Source organism: Saccopteryx bilineata, chromosome 2 (assembly GCF_036850765.1).
Source record: "Saccopteryx bilineata isolate mSacBil1 chromosome 2, mSacBil1_pri_phased_curated, whole genome shotgun sequence".
Lineage (NCBI taxonomy): Eukaryota > Metazoa > Chordata > Mammalia > Chiroptera > Emballonuridae > Saccopteryx > Saccopteryx bilineata.
This window is the reverse complement of record NC_089491.1, coordinates 34,565,692-34,585,383: the sequence shown is the minus strand read 5'-3', so window position 1 is coordinate 34,585,383 and position 19,692 is coordinate 34,565,692. Positions and strand designations below refer to the sequence as shown.

General features: G+C 48.3%; 1 protein-coding gene across 1 annotated transcript in view; it reads right to left on the bottom strand.

The window, feature by feature from the left end:
• Positions 1-8,481: 8,481 nt before the first annotated feature.
• Positions 8,482-19,692, bottom strand: part of GABBR2 (gamma-aminobutyric acid type B receptor subunit 2) — a 394,966-nt gene continuing 383,755 nt past the window's right edge. Inside the window, exons 17-19 of the mRNA XM_066256664.1 lie at positions 17,771-17,900; positions 13,906-14,023; positions 8,482-11,087 (exon numbers count right to left, since the gene is read on the bottom strand). Of these exons, the coding sequence (XP_066112761.1) occupies positions 10,922-11,087; positions 13,906-14,023; positions 17,771-17,900 (414 nt within the window). The 3' untranslated portion in view covers positions 8,482-10,921. The remainder of the gene's footprint in view (positions 11,088-13,905; positions 14,024-17,770; positions 17,901-19,692) is intronic.

Below are 19,692 nucleotides of genomic sequence, written 5' to 3'. Positions count from 1 at the left end.
ATAGAAGCACTGAGTTAAGTGTTAGCTACTAGAATTAATAAGAGTTCTAGGAATCATAGGTTCTATGAGCTAGCAGGGAACCTGCGAACATTCATTTGACCCACATCACTGCACAAACTCTCTTATTTTTATTCAAGATTCTATAACTAAACGCTGTAAAGCATGTGCTTGGCATGTGGTTACCCTTGATGGGGGTTGGTAGCGGGGGAGACAGTATGCGGATTCCCCCCTGTTGGGGTTGGGGGATTATTGCAGCAAGAAACTGGGAGAGGGAAGGGGTGAAATTAGAGGGTTTCTGACACTGCCTTCCTCCTCCTTCCTTCCCTACGTTTTCTTCTTTTCTCTTCAGCCCAATGTCTCATCAATATATCTATATAATCTCTTGTCTCATAGAAACCAGGTTTTACTAATTTTGCTCAAGCCTAGAGTGATGAGATTTGGCATTTACTTCTGTTTCCTTCAGGAAATCCTTTCCAAAAGTGTGTTCAGTCTTAGCTTGTTGTATGTTGTTTGTCTTTATAATACAGAATCTTCATAGAGCCTAATGCATTTTTTTTTTACTGCCAAGGAAAAGGCATTTTTATTGAGGTATATACTAATGATGTGTGAGTTTTTTAACATTAAAATTTTTTTCCATTGATTTGAGAGAGAGAGAGAGAGAGAAAGAGAGAGAGAGAGAAAGAAAGCATCAACTCACTGTTTCACCCAGCTGTTCCATTTTAGTTGTGTACTATTGCTTCTCGTATGTGCCCTGACCAAGGATTGGCCACATGATCTCTGGTTCATAGGGAAGACTATCCACTGACCCATCTGGCCAGGGTGCTATCATATATGTGATTTTATATAAATGTGTATATATAAATATATATATACATATTTATATTTTTAGATGTGTAGATATAAAAAATGTGTGAATATATGTATATATGTACATATATACCTGTATTATCACAAGTCATGAGTCAGCTCAAAGAATTTTTTTTATTTATTTACTTTTTTAGATTTTATTTATTCATTTTTATTAGAGAGAGAGGGGAGAGAGAGAGAGAGGGAGAGATAGAGAGAGAACAGGGGGAGGAGCAGGAAGCATCAACTCCCATATGTGCCTTGACTAGGCAAGACCAGGGTTTTGAACCAGTGACCTCAGCATTCCAGGTCGATGCTTTATCCACTGCGCCACCACAGGTCAGGCCTCAAAGAATTTTTATGAAGTGAGCACAAGCCTGTAACCAGTGCTCAGATCAAGAACCAGAACATTGCCTGACCGGGCGGTGGCACAGTGGATAGAGCGTCAGACTGGGATGTGGAAGACCCAGGTTCGAGACCCCGAAGTCGCCAGCTTGAGCACAGGCTCATTTGGTTTGAGCAAAGCTCACCAGCTTGAGCCCTAGGTCACTGGCTCAAGCAAGGGGTTACTCAGTCTGCTGAAGGCCCACGGTCAAGGCACATATGAGAAAGCAATCAATGAACAAAAAAGGTGTCGCAACGAAAAACTGATGATTAATGCTTCTCATCTCTCTCCGTTCCTGTCTGTCTGTCCCTATCTATCCCCTTCTCTGACTCTCACTCTGTCTCTGTAAAAAAAAAAAAAAAAAAAAAGAACCAGAACACTGCCAGCACCCAGAAGCCCTCCTCATATCATCTTCCTCACCAAGGGTAATTACTGTTCTGATGTCTGATAGATTAGTTTTGCTTTTTTTTTTTGGACTTTTTATTAATGGAATCTTACAGTGCATCCTCTTTTATGTCTGGCTTCTTTCATTCTACATGTTTTTTAGATTCATTCATATTGTCACATATAATTTTAGTTTTTTTCCTATTCTCACTGTGGTATAATATTTCACTCTGTGAATATACTGCATTATAGATCTATATCTATGTATCTATATATCTATATATCTACATATCTACATATCTATATATCTATATCTATTATCTATCTATCTATCTATCTATCATCTATCATCTATCTATATTTTATTTCCTGTCCTACAATTGATAGCATTTGGGTATTTTCCAGTTTTTGCCAGCCTGGTCATTTCTAAGCAATGCACAGTCTATCTGGGACTGGCAATCCCCCCAGTTTAGTGAGCATGTTCTCTCTTGCTTCTCCTGCCCTGGGATGCCAGCAGGATCCTTCTATCTGCCAGATCCTGAAGGCCTGCATGCTCCGGATTCAGTGGACAGGGGTGCAGGATGGGCTGATACGGGCAACTTGGGCAGAGCTGTGTTTCTGTACAGCTTCTTCCACGCTGCTGGCTGGCCTGGGCTTCAGTGAGGGCTCCCTGCTCTCCCATTGCCTGGGCCAGAGGTGCACAGACTGGGTTTACAGACTCAGGTGATGCCACAGATGAATCTGAGGTGTGAAAATCTATACATTAAAAAAATGTGTTTTCATTTTAAGATAACCTAAAATATATTAAATAGGCACCTTCTAGGTCATCTGAACCCAGCTACCTATGATGAGGCAGTGCAGGGAAGTGGTAAGGAGGGTGCGCTCAGTGCAGGGAAGTGGTAAGGAGGGTGTGCTCAGTGCAGGGAAGTGGTAAGGAGGGTGCGCTCAGTGCAGGGAAGTGGTAAGGAGGGTGCACTCCAGAGTCCGACCGCCGTGTTCGGATCCCCACCCCACGCTCCCGCTGCATGACCCAGGCTGGCACCCACTCTGTGCCTGAGCATCTTCAGTTGCAAAAGGGCAGCAACGATCATTCCTACCCTGCGGCTCCAGTGAGATCTGAATGAGATTACGCTTGCAAAGCACTCAGCCAGTGTTTAATGAGCATCAGCACTCAATCACCGTTTGATTTGTGTGTGTTATCTGGACGGCCCCATGACAGTCAACGGCTCATGAGAAATAAAGCAAAGGTGGATTGAACAGAGAAGTGATGTGTTAGAGCTGAGTGAAGGCCAAGTGACATCATGGCCTGCTGACTAAATGAAGTTTTCACAGTAGTTTAAATAAAGGAAAGCAGTGTGATAATTGAGTCATCACACCAGGCAGCCTGAATTCAAAGGAACGTGCCCGGGAGCAGTTGGTGCTGTGCTCGCGTCCCGAGCTGCAATTTATTTTTTCAGCAAGAGCTCATTTATCCCATTAAATCAATGTTGTTAATACGTTTTTTATTGGTTTTGTCATTTTGTTTGCATTTAACTTATAAATTTGTTTGACTTTTATAGGAAGGATGTACACATGTGTTCTATCTAGTTTGAACATATTTAGGTCACTTGCTTCGTAAGAAACAATTGAAATCAACACTGTGTATGAAAAAGTATTCCTACAGTTTCCAGGTTCAAGGAACACTGCCCTGGGTCTTGTGAATTGGAATTCAGATGGGGAAAAAACATCAAATGTGTTTCCTCTTGGCTCAGAGCCCTAATTCCCCGTGTGTGCTAGATCGCTCCAGTAACGGGCTGGTGGACGTTCCACAGAGCAGAGAGAGCAGCCCCGACCTTGAAAGCAAAGACGGCCAGCTGACAGCTCCTTAGCAGCACCAGAATCTGCAGGCGGGCAGCTTCTCCAGTTTCACCCCGCTCCAAAGCTGTGCCTTTGCTTTGTGATCTAGGTGACCATGGTGTTCTTTCTGGTCTTGCTTTCTGATATTTCTACCTTTGCATTCAAGATCTTTGACATTCATGGCTCTCTGGGATAAAAATGTCTCCTGTTATATACATAACCCGGATGTCAGCAAAGGTGATGCAGCCTAGTGAGATCTAGAAGGGATTAATCTGCACTTCCCATTCCAGTGCCTTTCCAACGCTCCTGCCGGTTTCCGGGGGCTGAGGGGTCGCCATCACCCGCGGCCCACGTTCCTACCTGTGCAGGAGCGCATTTTCCCTCTGCATCTTAGGGACATTTTGCAGGGCCGGGGTCGGTGAAATGCAGGAAAGGAGAGGGTTTACTTCACAGCTACACAAAAGACTTAAAATCAAATGTTTGGCACCTCTGTTCTGAAAGGCTTTTGGCCACAATGCCATGTCACTTGAGCATGGCTTCCCTCCTCTCTCACTGTTCTCCTTGCACTCCCAAATTTCTAGTCCTTTCTAACAGAATTGTTGCCCTGTCTCTTTTGTAGCCTTGTGTCCAGAATCTCACCTCCCTCCAAAACCCCCCATGGAGTGTGTCAAGATATTTCCCTAACAGTTTCCTACCTGACATGCGTTCTGTTGTCAGATTAGGGGGCTAAGGGGGCTGCCCCACGGCATTATTGAAGCTGTTCACTTACAGTCTGCTCGTCAGGGAACAGAATACCAGCTTAGCGCTTATAAAGCACTTTCACCTACATGAGCCCCTGGATGGGGTATCACGTCCTTTTTACAGATGTAGGACCAGCTCAATTGAGTCATCTGAGGGCACATGGCCAGAACCATGGGGAAGTGGACACCTGCACCCAGGCTGAAGAGTGTGGGTGGGTTATGACCCACGTCATCACACAGAGAGGATGTGAGGTGTCTGATCATTCAGGTACCTGAGGCCATGTGGCTCCTGGTGTAAATGCTTAACACCTGACAACCCAGCTGACCTTGGAAGAAGCTAGAGCAGCCCCAGCAGGCACATGCGTCCTATAGGAGTTGACTTCCAGTTTCTTCCCTGAGCTTTTCTCTTCCCTCTTATCCTGGCTAGCTCCTACTCAGCTGCAGGTCTAGGTATAGGAATGGTACCTAATCCATCGGGCTTAGTACAAAATGACAATATTGGGCCCCTTGTTCAAAGTTATTACATACTTCAAAACAGCAACAGCAGAAGGTTAAATCAAACATGGGACTCTTGTAAGCAACTATACATGTCACACGCCCATGAAGCCAGCACTGTATGGCGGTTACGCTCCCCGGGAATCATTCTCTGGCGCCCCATGCTGAGCTAGGTGCTTATCACATGCTATGTTCTCTTTATGCACCGATCTCCCTATTCGTCTATGAGCTTCTTGAGACCTGTGTTCTGTTCACAGCTGTTCCCCTGGGGCCCAGCACAGGTCCAGACAAAGGGCGGGGCTTAGTGGGCCCCCTGGGGGGCTTGGGGCTTTCAGAAGTGAAACCTGGCAGCACCAGCCAGTGAATTACTATCTCCAGGCAGGACCCACTCAAGGCCACCCAAGGGCAGACCAGGCATGACTGAGTGAGCCTGGGACACTTGCCAGGGGTTTCAAGTGTGGGTTAGAGGTGGGGGAGGGACTAATTTTTCTTTCAGAGAGAGTGCTAACCATTTACTGTCCCCGATCTCATAGACCCTGCTCCTCAGGGCCACCCAGGTATGACCAGCCAAGGAGGCAGGGGACAGGCGGGGGACTGAGGGTGCAGAACAGACCCAGGGCCCTTCCTGGGGGCACAGCTCGGTGCCAGTCCTCTGGCCCTCAGCCTGGCCCACTGACCCTTCTTTAGCTTCCGGGGCTCTTGGGCCCCCCAGCCTCCTTACTCACCCTCTCTACTCAGTGATGTGTACGGGAACAGGAAAATATCTCCCAATGTCTCCTCAAAATGAGGGGAAGGGAGGAGGGCAGACTTCTCAAAAGTTTTGGACAAAAATGAACCCAATTCTCACAGATTTCTTTTGGTTTTAAGTGACAGAAACCCTACTCTGTAACCAGACAAAGAGACACATTAGCTCAAAACCAATAGGATCAAGGGCAGATGTATCTTTAGGCATTTCTGGTCCTGAGCCTAAATGATGTCACCAGAACTCAGTTTCCTTCTTTTCATTTCTTTTCAGGCGGAGGACAAGATTTCGGACCTCCTGAAAATTCTGGCAGGACACCCTATGAAGGGCTCTGGTTGGCCGAGCTTAGGCAATGAACATATTTCTGAGCCAATCCCTGTGTCCAGGGAGAAGAGAAAGGCCGGCCTTTCCAGATTGTGTTTCCAGAGGAGGGGCAGGAACCAGGCTGGACAGGCAGGGTAGTTATCCAGTGGCCACCAGTCCTGTTTAACATTTTTCTAAAAACCCAGCACCACTTCTTCTTCCCACCACCGGCTTCTAGGCTTTAGCTCTGGATCCAGGAGGATCCTTACAGAGAAGAAACTGCTGAGCACAGGGAACACCTGCAGGGTCAGGTCTCAGGCTGGTGCCTCAGGCTCGCTCTTTCTTTCTTTTCTTTTTCCTATTTTTTTCTTCTTTTCCAAGTGAAAATAGGGAGTTACAGAGACAGACTCCCACATACACCTTGACTGGGATTCACCCGGCAACCCCCGTCTGAGGACAATTCTCTGCCCATCTGGGGCCATGCCTGCAACTGAGCTATTTTTAGTGCCTGAGGCAGAGGGTCCATGGAGTCATCCTCAGTGCCTGGGGCCAATGCGCTCCAACCAATCAAGTCATGGCTGCAGGAGAAGAAGAGAGAGAGAGGGAAAGAGGAAGAGAGAAGGGGGAGGGGTGGAGAAGCAGATGGTCACTTCTCATGTGTATCCTGACTGGGAATCCACATGCTGGGCCAACACTCTACCACTGAGCCAACCAGCCAGGGCCATGGCTCGCTGTTTCTAGAAACCTCTTCCCACTCTCCCTCAAAGCTGATCCCAGGATTTTCTTCACAGCACAGGGTGCGGAGACCCCCCAGGCAGGTTTCCTTAAAAGCCTTCAACTCAAGAATGCCTCTCTTTGAGTCTGGGAAACGGTCTTTCTTTTACCTCAGGAATGAGCCACTCATAACCAAAGGGAGACAAAGAGAACCCTTTAGAAAAGACCAAAGGGAAACACTGCTACCTGGGCCCTTCCTCTAGGTTTCAGTTAACACATGCTGTTCCTCAAAGCCAAGCAAGACATGAGGAGCATTAGTGATGATGGTAATGAGGATATTCTTTAATCTTTTGAGCATTTCTTCTTTTCAGACACACTAAGAGTCGAGGTCAAGCATTTTCATCAGTTGATTCCATATTTATTGAGGAAATTGGGAGATCTCTTAGGAATCTGAGGCAGCAGAAAATGTCCCCGTGTCATAATGTCTCCCCACCACGGCTGTTCCTTCTACCTGTGGTTCTGGGTCAGGTACGAGGAAACGGACTGGAGCTAAAAGAGCAGGCGTCTCAAAGCCAGGACATCTGGGTTCTGTGCCTGCCCTCTCAGGACCTTCTGCTTGACCTTGGACAAAGCCTCTAAGGTCTTTCTTAGCTCTTAATTTCTGAGTCTAACACAGGTTGAGGAAGAAGACCAATCAGGATTCTGTTCCTCCCGCCTTTGCCGTGACTCACAAGGTGCCCTTGGGCACTCTCCTCCTTGTCTCCCATCCTTAAATAGCCTACATCCCATTTGGAGGGCTGTATGAAAGGTGGCAGGGAGCAGAGCTGTCCCGGGGCTGGGGTCTGGAGGCTGCTCCTCAGCAGGCTCACCACTGAGGGTCTGGGGCACCAGAACGCTCCAGCCTGGGACCAGCCTTTCGGTGAAGTGTGTGGGTCTCGTGTCCCTGCTTCTGGGGCCGGCACCCAGTGACGTGGCCTCGGGTCTCCCCAGCCTGCTTTGGCCTCTTTGCCCTTGCTCAGTGTTCCAGACCCAACGGCCAATACGGACACGCCTCAGCCACGATGTTCAATTCTGCCGAAGCCTGTTCCGAGCTAATCGGAGGGCCCGGTGCTGGGCGGAACATCGCGGAAGTGGGTGTGACCCCCATCCTCGGGCAGCTCACGGTCTGGGGTGGGGAGGAGGGCCAGGGTGACCATGCACGCAGCACCATGACAGGGACAGCACCCTCAGCAGGCAGCACCATGACTGGGACAGCACCCTCAGCACGCAGCACCATGACAGGGACAGCACCCTCAGCAGAGAAAACAGGAAGGGGGGGTTTCATGTTCGGACCTTGAAGAGTGGGGGGAATCTGGGATGGAGCTGCGGGCTGAGAGCCCAGCATGGTGGAGGAAGGGCTAACAGTCTGTGGGGTCCAGGGGGAGGTGGGTAACGAGGCTGGAAAGGAGCATGGGGCCAACTCTCACAGGTGGTCAAGGCCTGGAGGGGGTGTCTGGGCTGGGGTGGGGGCAGTGAGGCTGCTCGATTAGTCAGGAACTTTTTGGTTGCAAGTGATGAGAACTGAACAAACCCGGACAAAAAGGGCAATTCGCTGAAGGAACTGAGGGGCCAAGGAGGGCCCGTACGTCCAGCACAGGAAGGCTCCCTCCGGGCACTGTCGGCCTTCAGGGACAGCTGTCCAGGGACTGACACCGTCAGAGCCCATCTCTTGGTCCTTTCTCTGTCTGTGTTGGCTTTACGTTTCTCCTCTGTGGCCGAGTGTGCTTCCCGACACAGAGGCGTCCCGGGGAAGGGACGTCCTGGCCCAGCTCACGGCCGCTCCCACTCTGGACTCCCCACCTGTGCGGAGACCCAGAAGACGGGTCGCATGGTAACCAGGCAGCTCCGATACTGCCACCAGAAGGCAGGAGAGGGCAGCTTCTGAAGGAAGGGACAGTGCTGAGCTGGCGACCCCAGAGCCATCCCTGGAGTTTCTGGGCAGAGGACTATGGCCCGAAATGACCTGCATTTGGGGCTTCAGAGTAGGCATGAAAGACCACAGTTTTCTCCCTTTTATTCATAAAAACAAATTTGCAACAATTTATTAAAAATTGATACCATGCAGTAGGGGCAGGAGAAACTCCTCATTTACATTGGATTCTGGCAGTTCCAGTCTAATTAAAGCGTTTGTGCACTAACGTCACTGGAAAACACCTTCAGGCTGGAGCCTTTTTGGAAATGTACGGTGTGTTGGCTGCGTATAAAAGGACAGACCGTTAAATAGCTAGAGTCACTTCTGTGGGTCTTGTTATTTGCAGGGAAACTTAAAAAAATGGGTGAACCTACAGTATCAAGACGGAGAATGTACTTTGTGGGTTAACCTAGGAGACGGCGCACGCTCGGGTCACGATGGGCTACAGACGCACACACGCACCACCGACTGTCCAATACTTTTGTTTCTTTTTTTTTTTTCCTGCTATGCTGGAATAATATTTCTACAGGTATTTTATTTTGTGTGTGTGTGTATACATTATGTACAATGAACTATCTCTTTCTCTTTGAAAAATTAATGTGGCCCTTTAAATTAAATCTGATTTTGGTGAAATCAAGAAAGCAAGTAAATACTGGTAATACACAGTGAGTGACAACACTGATTTTTAGTGCCTCAACGGACAATGACTTCAACTTGAAGTCACGTGATGTGTTGACATTTTTTTTTCCCTAAAAGCTACAGTACCTCCATAACCTCTCTTTGGGGGGAGGGGGAAGGAAAGCTATGCTACGTGAAACAGGGTGTTCTGAAATGTTGTAAGATTCCCGCGGGCCCTTTTTGTCGGAGCCTGGTGGTGACAGCAGCATATTCCTGACTTCAGTGGTCTGGGAAGAGATTATTGCCTGCCTGTGGAAGCTGCCATTGGTTTCTTTAGGGAGTGAGCGACTGCTCGGTTGTGCAGACGTCCTGGACATTGTCATTCAGGCCTTTCTTTAGCAAAGAATGAACCTGTCTAGGAATGTCACAAAAGTCGTCGTAGGGAGCCTCTCTTCCGCCGGCTGATCCTGGGAGAGGACTGTGCTGGGAGCCCCTCTGGGCCACTCCCCTGCTGCTGTGAGGGCCGAAGGGCATGGTCATCCTGGTATCTCACGGGTCAGGGCCGTTTCACTGTTTGGGATGAAGCTTTCCTGCATGAGATCGAGTTTTGATCCTCAGCATGACCCTGTGAGGTAGGCAGGATGGGTGTTTTTTTCAACCCCAACTTGTTAGAGAGGGGAAACTGAGGCTCAGAGAGACACTAGTGACTTGCCCAAGATCATGGAGGCTGTCAGCAGCGGAGTAGCCTTGAACCCAGGTCCGTCTTACTCTCAGGCCGGTGCTCTTCGAGGCTCAACTAAACGGGAAGAGTGATCTTATGAAGGAGAATCAGAGTGCTGACTGATCACCCTTGGGACCCCCATGGGCACAGCTCACCGGCTTGTCTGGACTGAAGGCTGCCTTCTGGAAGCTGAGGGAAGCCCTCAGCTAGCAACTCTTTCCCCTACGACTACAGGGACGTCTTCTAGAAGAATGCCCATGATTCACTTTGGTCAGAAACAAAGTCAGTGGGAAAGAAAAAAACAACAACGACCTGGCGAGCCCTTGGGCGCTGATGAGAGAGGTTAAAGTGCACAATCTTTCTGATTTGTGTATGCTGGGAACAGACATTCCATGATTAGCTCAGGTGGTCCCCTTATTACCGGGAACACCTGATACAAACACAAGGACATGGCCAACGTGGAGGATGCATGACCGACTGTCGGTGAATGCTGCAGAGCATGTCTGCAGTGACGTGCCCTAAATCCCCACGGTCCAGAATGGGTGTTATTGTGTTAATGTGTGGCATTTATCAGAGAGTCAGGTCCCACCGGGAGGCATGCGAGTCAGCCTGCTCCCACACCCCGGCCCCGGGTTGCCGGCTGCTGAGCTGCGTGCGCCTGGCGGCCTCCCTGCCGGCTCCTGTGCAGGAAGCCAGGGCTGGCCGGACTGGCAGCTGGGGGCCTGGCTGCCCTGCCCACCGCCTTCCCCAGAGGGGCAAGGGCTGGCCTGGGGGCCCAGCCAGTGACGTGTTTGCAGAGGCAGAGGCCGCTTCTCCAGAAGCCCTTTCTCTTCCCAAGGCTGTTCAGTGACTTCTAGCTGGAGTTCTAGTGACTCTTTCCTTGTCCAGGATGTTTTTTTCCCCCTCAAAGTTGCAAATATCCCAGTTCTTCCTGTTTGCAAACATTAAGGAAGAAGTCATTTCCATGCCTCTTCTTCGTGAAAGAATAAAAACTTCACAAATAAGGCGCGAGGCCAGGTGCCGAGCGCGCCCGCCCTGTCCACCTGAGTGCCGTCCCAGCCGTCCCGCGAGGCCAGCCGTGGTGCCCAGTTTCTCTGCAGCCAGATCCGACGGTGTTCCTACAGCAGACACCCCTGCTCTGTGTGGTTCCGTCATGAGGGAGACCCCGGCCCCAGGCCTACCACCCTTACAGGCCCGACACCATAACTCGGAAGGAGGGCGGCACATGTCTGTGGCGGGGGCTGGCGGTGGGGCTGACGCAGGGGCTGGCGCAGCTGGCGTCCACGCCTCCGATGGACGGGAGGTAGGCGTGGTGGAGGATGGGGAGCTGGAGGGACAGCCGGCGCTGGATGCTGTGGCAGGGAGAGGGAGAGAGAGGGAGGAGTGTTAGTGAAGGCTATATGGCTGCTCACCAGAAAGTTCCTTGGACTTGCTTTGGCTAAAAGGCTGCTGGCAGGAGCACAGTTTTCTCTGAATTCGAGATCTGTGCATCCTATCACCTAACCATTCACCCGTCTAGCAGGCATTTAATGCAGGCTTACCCATGCCAATTACTGCCCTGGGAATAGCCAGGGAGCCGATAAGCAAGGAGGATGCTTCTTGAGCTTCCAGTGATTCTTAAGGACAAGGCTTTGCCCTTCCAACAGGGATTTGCTGCAAACATAGTTTTCACTCTATTCTTGCAAGCCTCCACATGGGCTTGGCTTTGGGCTCCATCCCCTTAAGGTTTCCCAGCTGATTTTTCCTTCCCCATTGGCTCTGCCTCCCCTGCCTTGCCCAGGACCTCAGCCCTTCCTGCTGGGCCAGTTCAAATAGGTTCCTTTTTGGTATTTCGGCTCCTGTGGTGACTAGCATGATGGGACACTCAGGGTTCTCTAAGATCTGTCTCTTGGTAGATTCTCCAGTTGACTCTTCTACTCTTCTCTATGAAAACCCTACCCTCTGGCAGCTAGTTTCCCTAGAACACCGCTCATGGCCACTCAACGTGCCTTTGTGAACCTATTCCCCCCACGGGAAGTGCCCTTGTTTACTTCCTGATCTGATGAGCTGCTCTTCCTTCAAGATCCAGTTCAAATGTCACCCTCTTTGTGCTAACTCCCTCAGAGAGGTAGCTCCTTCTTCTCGAAGCCCCCAGAGCCCACAGTAAACTTCTGAGACCTCAGCCTGAAGAACCAGAGCCAGGGCCGGGCCTGTAAGAGGGACGCAGGGGCGGAGCGCAAGGGAGCTGCCCCGACTCCCTTCTCACTGCCACACCTCCTGGGAACTTCACAGTGGCTGGCAGGTCATGGAGGCTGATGTGGGGGAAATTGTGCCCTGGCCGCTGCCCGTGCTCTGCTCAGCGGCGCTCTGTGCACTTGTCCACGGCAGCTGGGATGTTATGGTCCTTGTAATCTTAGCCCTTCTGTGTTCCCAGTGCTTGGCCGTGCAGGTGGGACAAACCCTGGATCTTCACAAAAATCCAGTAGGCCAAAGCATTATTTCCATTATAAAGATGAGTTTATGGAACTTTGCTTATGGAAACACAGCCAGAAGCAAAGCAAGGTAGGACTCTTGCTTCTGTTAAACCACAGAGCTTTGTGGGGGAGGCCAATCAGTTCACAGGGGCTGTCTCCTCCCAATAGGTTGTACCCTAGACCAGTGGCTTTAGGCGACCCCTGTGTTTTGGTCGTTCGACCCCCGCCGGGGTCGCGACCCACAGGTTGAGAACCGCTGCCCTAGACTGTAAGAAGGGCATTGGTGGGGAGCTGAGATGATGGGGACAGATGCAGGGCTGCCCCACTCCCTAAGGACCTGTTGGACAGAAGGGCTTCTCCCAAAAGATACTTCATAAGTGCTCATGAGATAAGGGTGTTGGAGATCTCATTTTGAAATTAAAGTTGACTCTGCGTAATGGCAGTTCTGATCGATTCCTAAGGCAAGACGGTGTTGGCAGAAGCCAGGGAAAGGGAGCCGAAGAATAAGCTCTGACCTGGGAACAGGTGCTCTGTCCCAGCATTCCCAGCAGGGCCATCTACCTGGGCAAGGTGGGTACCTGTCTGGTTGTCAGAACTGTAGAACTCTGCTCTCTGCTGGGATCCTGTTTAGATTTTCACTCATTCAACAGACACCAGGAACATACTCAAAGCTTGAACCTGTGTTCAGTCCCAGGGACATGTGAAGGAGCCATACCTTACCGTCAAGGTGCGGGCACACTAATGGAGGGACCCGATAGGCAAGCCGCTGATGCATGCCACGTAGCCATTAGTAATTGTTCTGGAGTGTAAGCCAGTTAGTTCCTCAAATAACTGACATAAAAAGATGAAAGTTAAAGCACCCATTTATCAGGTGCCATGAATAGCTATGGAAGTGCACAGGGTCCTGCTTGAGAGGAGCAGGGTCAGGGAAGAATGCTCAGGGGGAGGAGAGCCTTGGAGCTAATTGGGTTGAGCGGCTATTAGCTCTAACACTGACGGGCCCCAGATGACACGGCAGTTAGTGATTCAGCTGTTTTTGCTGGGTCCTCACTGCCTGTCACTTCCCAGGAGCCAACATGCAGGGCTAACATTTCTAATCTCTCTTTTCCAATCTGCTGTGAGCTGGGAAGAATCAAAAAGTACCGGTGGGAACAAAGCACACTGGGATGTCCAGGTCTTTGCTTAGATGTTGCCTTCTCGTGGAGCCTTCTCTGACCACCCTGTCTCAACTACTCCTCACCCCCTTCCCTGCTTTATTTATCTCCAAAGCATCTAGCACTTAACATACTAGGTGTTGCTTTTTAAATTAAGGTATTGTCTTACTAGACAGATTTTTGTCTTTTTTCTTCACTGCTGTGTCTGATACATAGTAGGTCTCAGTAAAACATGGTTAAATAAACGCACCTAGCAAGATTAAATTTAATACATAACAAAGGCAGTGTGCTACAACGGAGAACATGGAATTTGATACTGGACAGACCGGAGTTCAAATCCTATCTCCTGCACTTAGCAACTGGGTGAGCTTTGACAAGTCACCTCCCTTTTTTGGATGATGTTAAGTCTCACCTGTAAAATGAGCATTGTCATCTGACCTGCATCACAGGATTGCTGTGGAGTTCCGATAAAATAATGCACGAGAAAACACGGTGCAGACTGTAAGCTGTCCTGTAGGAGTCACGTGCTCTTTGGCAATAAGTCTCAAGGAGAAGGTACTTACTGTTCTGGGGAGTTTATATCTTCTATAGGATCTTTGCATGTTCGTGAGGGCTCTGTTGTGTTCCACTGCAGCTGGGGATTTTGATCGAGGTGATTTTTTAAAATGGCCTTTCCCCCATCTGAATGCAAAACAACAGTATTACAACACATTATATTAACTTGATTTTTAAAACTTGACAATGCAGCCTGACCTGTGATGGCGCAGTGGATAAAGCGTCGACCTGGAAATGCTGAGGTTGCCGGTTTGAAACCCTGGGCTTGCCTGGTCAAGGCACATATGGGAGTTGATGCTTCCTGCTCCTCCCCCCCTTCTCTCTCTATCTCTCTCCTCTCTCTCCCTCTCTCTCTTCTTTCTAAAATGAATAAATAAAATAAAATAAAATAAAAAACTTGACAATGCAGTCTTTTTAGGATGCTGTCCCAGGAGAGAGAATGCAAAAGAGCCCAGCATCCCTGTGCATCCTCTAAGGCAAGCCCTGGCCTCCTCAGCAGCCCTCCTGGGAGCAAGGCAGGGAGCCCAGAAGCTTCGCCCAGGGACGGTGTGTCGTGCTGCAGATGTGTGTGGCCTGCCTTGTGCCCTCCTCTCCAAGAAAGGGGTGGGGGGACCGGATCAACCAATGTAGGCTACCTAACTTACACATTAGAGGTTCTAACCTGAAGGCCCTTTTCACTACATAGGGACATGGTGACAAAGAAAAAGCTCCACGGTATGTTTTCCAAGAATTGAAAGGAATAATAATAGTAAACTTCTGGCGGCGGTGGTGGTGGTGGGTATTATATAAATCTTTCTGAAGGGCACAGTCAATAAGCATCCAACACTATAGAAAGTGCATATATCTTTGGCTCAGAATTTCCAATTCCGGGAATTATCCTCAGGAAATAATTAAGGATCTGTGTGAAGAGACATATAAGATGTTCAAATCAGTACTGTTTACAATATCGAAAACTTGGAACTAACCCTGATCTTTGGAGTAATAACGGATTAGATACATGCTAAAATGTATGTCTGGGGCCTTTGTTCAAAGAAACACTGTGTAACCACAGAACATGCTGATGTAGATGCTTTCAGTCCTCTCGGTGCTGCAGACACCTGGGGAGATTTAAAGAAATATAAAATACAAAAAGCTGTCCCCTGCTGAGAGATTTGGATTCCTTTGGAGAGGGTCATAAATGTTTTCTGTTTTGTTTTTCTTCCCTGTATTGGGCAACTTTATACATGTTATTTTACACCCACGTGAGTACAGACAATTCTCCTTATTCATGGATTCTGTATTTGTAAACTTTCCTATGCATTAAAATTTACTTGTAACCCCTAAATCAATACTCGAGATGCTTTTGACGTCATTTGCTGACACACACAGAAAGTATCGAAAACTTTGAGTTGCCCAACATGTGCACATTCCCAACTGTTTCAGCTCTCATTCTATAAGTGTTCTTTTTTAAGTCTATCTAGGGCCACGTTTTTCACATTTTTGTGCTTTGTGTTGGTGATTTCGCTGTTAAAAATGGTTCCTGACTGTATGCTGAAGGGCTGTTTAGTGGTCCTAAGCTGTGATGTGCCTGGAGAAACCACATGTATTTATTCAGGCGTCAGTGATGGTGCTACTGCCTGTGAGTTCAGTGTAAATGAATCAACGATACATATTACACAAGGTGTCTTTCAACAGAAACACACACAAAACAAAGTTTTGTACTGATCTCTTGACAAAAACGTCAACCTGCAAGAGGCTTGCAGGAACCTAATTCTGTACTTTCCCTAAGAGTAGCGGGGTTCAGGATTCCTGAATTCACATTTCGCAATGACTTCATAAATCATAAGTGCTATGAATAATGACAGCTGCCCGTATATCCTTAGGATAACTTCTAGAAGTGGAACTGGTGGTCAAAACAATTTCTATTTCAACCAGCAGTCTTTGAGAATGCCCATTTCCCACCTGTCTCCTTCCAATCTGGGCAACTTTTTGACCCCTGAACTTTGCCAGTCTTATATGTGGGAATGATGTCATGGCACACACTCTTTTTAATCTGCGCTCCTTTAATGAGGAGCAAGACTGAGCATCTTTTCCTAAGCATGAGAACCACCTGTTTGGCTTTTATAAGGACTCTCTTGCCCATTTTCCTTTTAGGTTGTTGGTCTTTTTCTGATTAATTTTCATATAATTACACTGCATATATTTTATATACAATTACATACAATTTTTCCCTATATATAAGGAAATAAGTTTGCTACCTGAGTTATAATATTTTTTGGCTTACTTTGTTGACCATACTTATGATGGCTTTTGCACTGTTAATATATATTATTTCTTTTGCAGCTCAATTTGCCAACCTTTTCTTTTGTGGCTTCTGTATTCTGCATCAAACTTAAAAAAGGGCTTTTCCTCCTCTGAGATTATAAAATAAATTCTTCTATGCTTTCTTCTAGTATATTCATGGTTTTATCTTTTATATTTAAATCGTTTATCCACTTGGATTTTTGTTTCAAGTGTGAGGTAAGGATCTAACTTTTTTTCCAAAGGGCTACCCATTTATCCTAATGAAATTTGCTGAGTAATTCATTTCCCCACTAATTTGAAATGCCCACCTTTTCTAGATACTGAAATTATTAAGAATAATTTTTATTTTTGACATTTTTTTCGTTACTTACCTCAATTTAAGTTCTTAACAATTGATCTTATAAATTAAGTATATAATATTGCTTTTATACTATATTAATTAATTATATACTATAATAAAATTAATTATAATTTTATATATTAATTTTATAAAAAGAATACTTATTACTTATGTAATAAGAATAAAAAAATCAAGATTTTTCATTAACTTAAAATTAATTTTATAACAAAAATGAATATATGCTAATGTCAAAATGCAAACAAAAGAGAAATGTATAAAATGAAATGTAAAGGATTCCCTTTCCACCCACTGTCTGCACATACAGGTTCCTTCCACACAGGTGAATACCGTTAACTATTAGTTGTTTACTCTTCCAAATCTTTTAAAAACGGCACTTATGCACACACATATGCATCTGTATGTATCATAATGCTGGCTTTCATCTTACATTTACACTTGGAGATCTTGCCAGATCTGCACAAATAGATCCACCTCACTTTTTAATAGCTGAATTCTGTGCCTTGTTCGGTTGTATAATAATTAATGAAACTACCCCAGGTAGTGATCATTTAAGTTAATTCCAGTTTTTCTCCCTTAAAAATAACATTGTGATGAACAGCACGTGTCTGCATCTTTGTCCACGTGGGAGTGTTTCCCAGGGCAGGTGCCGGCTGGTGGAATTGCCAGGTCGAGAGGTTTCACATCTGACATTTGGAGAGTGCCAGACTGGCTTCCAAAACATTGCAGGAGAATGCTCATTTCCACACACTCTTACCAACACTGGCAATCTTCTAAAATTGTGCTGAAATGTCGGCAAAATGGCCTGTGTTACTCCCGCTTGCATTGCCCAGGTGGCTGGGCAGCCTGAACGTCCTGCACATCTACTGACCATTCCTGTGCGTTGATGAGGCGCATGGGAAGCTGAGGAGTGCTGGGAGAAGCATGGGCGGTCTACCTGCTAGGAATGATGTGTCCCCTGCTGGGCACTGGGAACACTGGCCATGTGTGTAAGGGAGCCGCTGGAGCCCACGGGTCTGAGGAACAGAAGCCCCAGCTCCAGGCAGGGTGGGGCCCCAGATGGACACTGAACTGTGGCCAGAGACGTGGGTTTCAGATCCTTCAGCTCTGCTTGTGTGGCCTCAGACCATCCCCGCCCCTCTCTGACCTCAGTTTCTCATCTGTGCAATGGAAAGTTGATGGCTGGTGTCTGATACGCAGGACCCCATGCCAGGGGCTCCACCTCCTCTTACCCGTGCTCTCGGTGAAGTTCCCCAGGTTGAGGATGTCGTTGAGCTCTTGGTAATGGTTCTGTTTAATGTAGGTGGTCTTTTCTGGCGTGTCCTGCAGCTGCATGGTGACCTCTTCCAAGTCTTTATCCAGCTAGAAGACAAAGGTTGCAGCTAAGTCAGAGCACCGGCCCAGCCCTGCCTCAGCCCTGGCAGCCAGGCCTGGAGAGCCAAGAAGCGGCTCACAGGGTCACAGGCTGGACCTCGGGCTCGCTTTGGGAGGGCACTGCGAGCCAGAGGGGCTGCTGCTGGGGAAGACACAAGAAGGCGCCCGCCAGCTCCTGCTCCAGGAGAGGCTGTGATTAGAGGGGCCTGGGCTTTGCACTGGAGCAGGGGTAGTCAACCTTTTTAAACCTACCGCCCACTTTTGTATCTCTGTTAGTAGTAAAATTTTCTAACCGCCCACCAGTTCCACAGTAATGGTGATTTATAAAGTAGGGAAGTAATTTTACTTGATAAAATTTATAAAGCAGAGTTACAGCAAGGTAAAGCATATAATAATAATTACTTACCAAGTACTTTATTTCGGATTTTCGCTAAGTTTGGTGGAATAAATCTTTATAAAACAACTTACTATAGTTCAATCTATCTTTTTATTTATACTTTGGTTGCTCCACTACCACCCACAATGAAAGCTGGAACACCCACTAGTGGGCGGTAGGGACCAGGTTGACTCCCACTGCACTGGAGCGTCCTGGGGAGTGGGTGCTGGCGGGGGGGGGGGAGAGTGTCACAGCACAGGCTCTGAAGCTGGACACACCCTGGGGCAAGCCCAGGGCTGCTCCCTACTGGCTGTGTACTGGCTGGAGGGAACTGAGTCTCAGTTCCTTCATCTGTAGAATGGGGTAATAATAGTACCTAGCTCACAGGGTTCTCGTGAAGATTAAATGAGGTAATACAATAAAAGTGTAGTCCAGTGTTTGACATATAATAAGAGTAACCTGCTACTATAATAATATTACTGTAATTATTATTATTGGTTTGGGGGTGGAAGGGATCTGCAGGACTAGTCAGCTTGGAGCCTCACACTGACTGTCTCAGAGACTCAGAGCAGAGCCCGGCCACCCTCAGTTCACATAACAATCGGATGCAAGGCCCTGGCAGCTCGGTCCCTGAGAAGTCTGGGGAATGTGTGTGAACCGGGGAGTAGACAGCAGCTGGGGAGGGAGTGAGCACCCTACTACAATATAAGGGAGGGGATCACACAAACTGTAAAGTGTTGTCAAGAGCACAGCCCTAAACTGTTTAACAAAGAGTTTCCATGTGGAGGAGGAGAGAGCTACCTTTTCCTGTGTGACTCAGAGGGCAAGGCTAGGATCAAAGGGTGGAAGCATTAGGAGGCTATTGTGACTCAGTTCCAGGAAAAGCAAGGCAGCACTTGAGGGGTTTAGACAGTGGCTGGGGCTGCGGGTTTCTTAAAGCGAGTGCACTCTTCACTGCTGGGGCATGCAGGGAGTGCCCCTTTCACTGCTGGGGCGTGCAGGGAGTGCCCCTTTCACTGCTGGGGCGTGCAGGGAGTGCCCCTTTCACTGCTGGGGCGTGCAGGGAGTGCCCCTTTCACTGCTGGGGCGTGCAGGGAGTGCACCCTTCACTGCTGGGGCGTGCAGGGAGTGCCCCTTTCACTGCTGGGGCGTGCAGGGAGTGCCCCTTTCACTGCTGGGGCGTGCAGGGAGTGCACCCTTCACTGCTGGGGCGTGCAGGGAGTGCCCCCTTCACTGCTGGGGCGTGCAGGGAGTGCCCCTTTCACTGCTGGGGCGTGCAGGGAGTGCACCCTTCACTGCTGGGGCGTGCAGGGAGTGCCCCTTTCACTGCTGGGGTGTGCAGGGAGTGCCCCTTTCACTGCTGGGGCGTGCAGGGAGTGCACCCTTCACTGCTGGGGCGTGCAG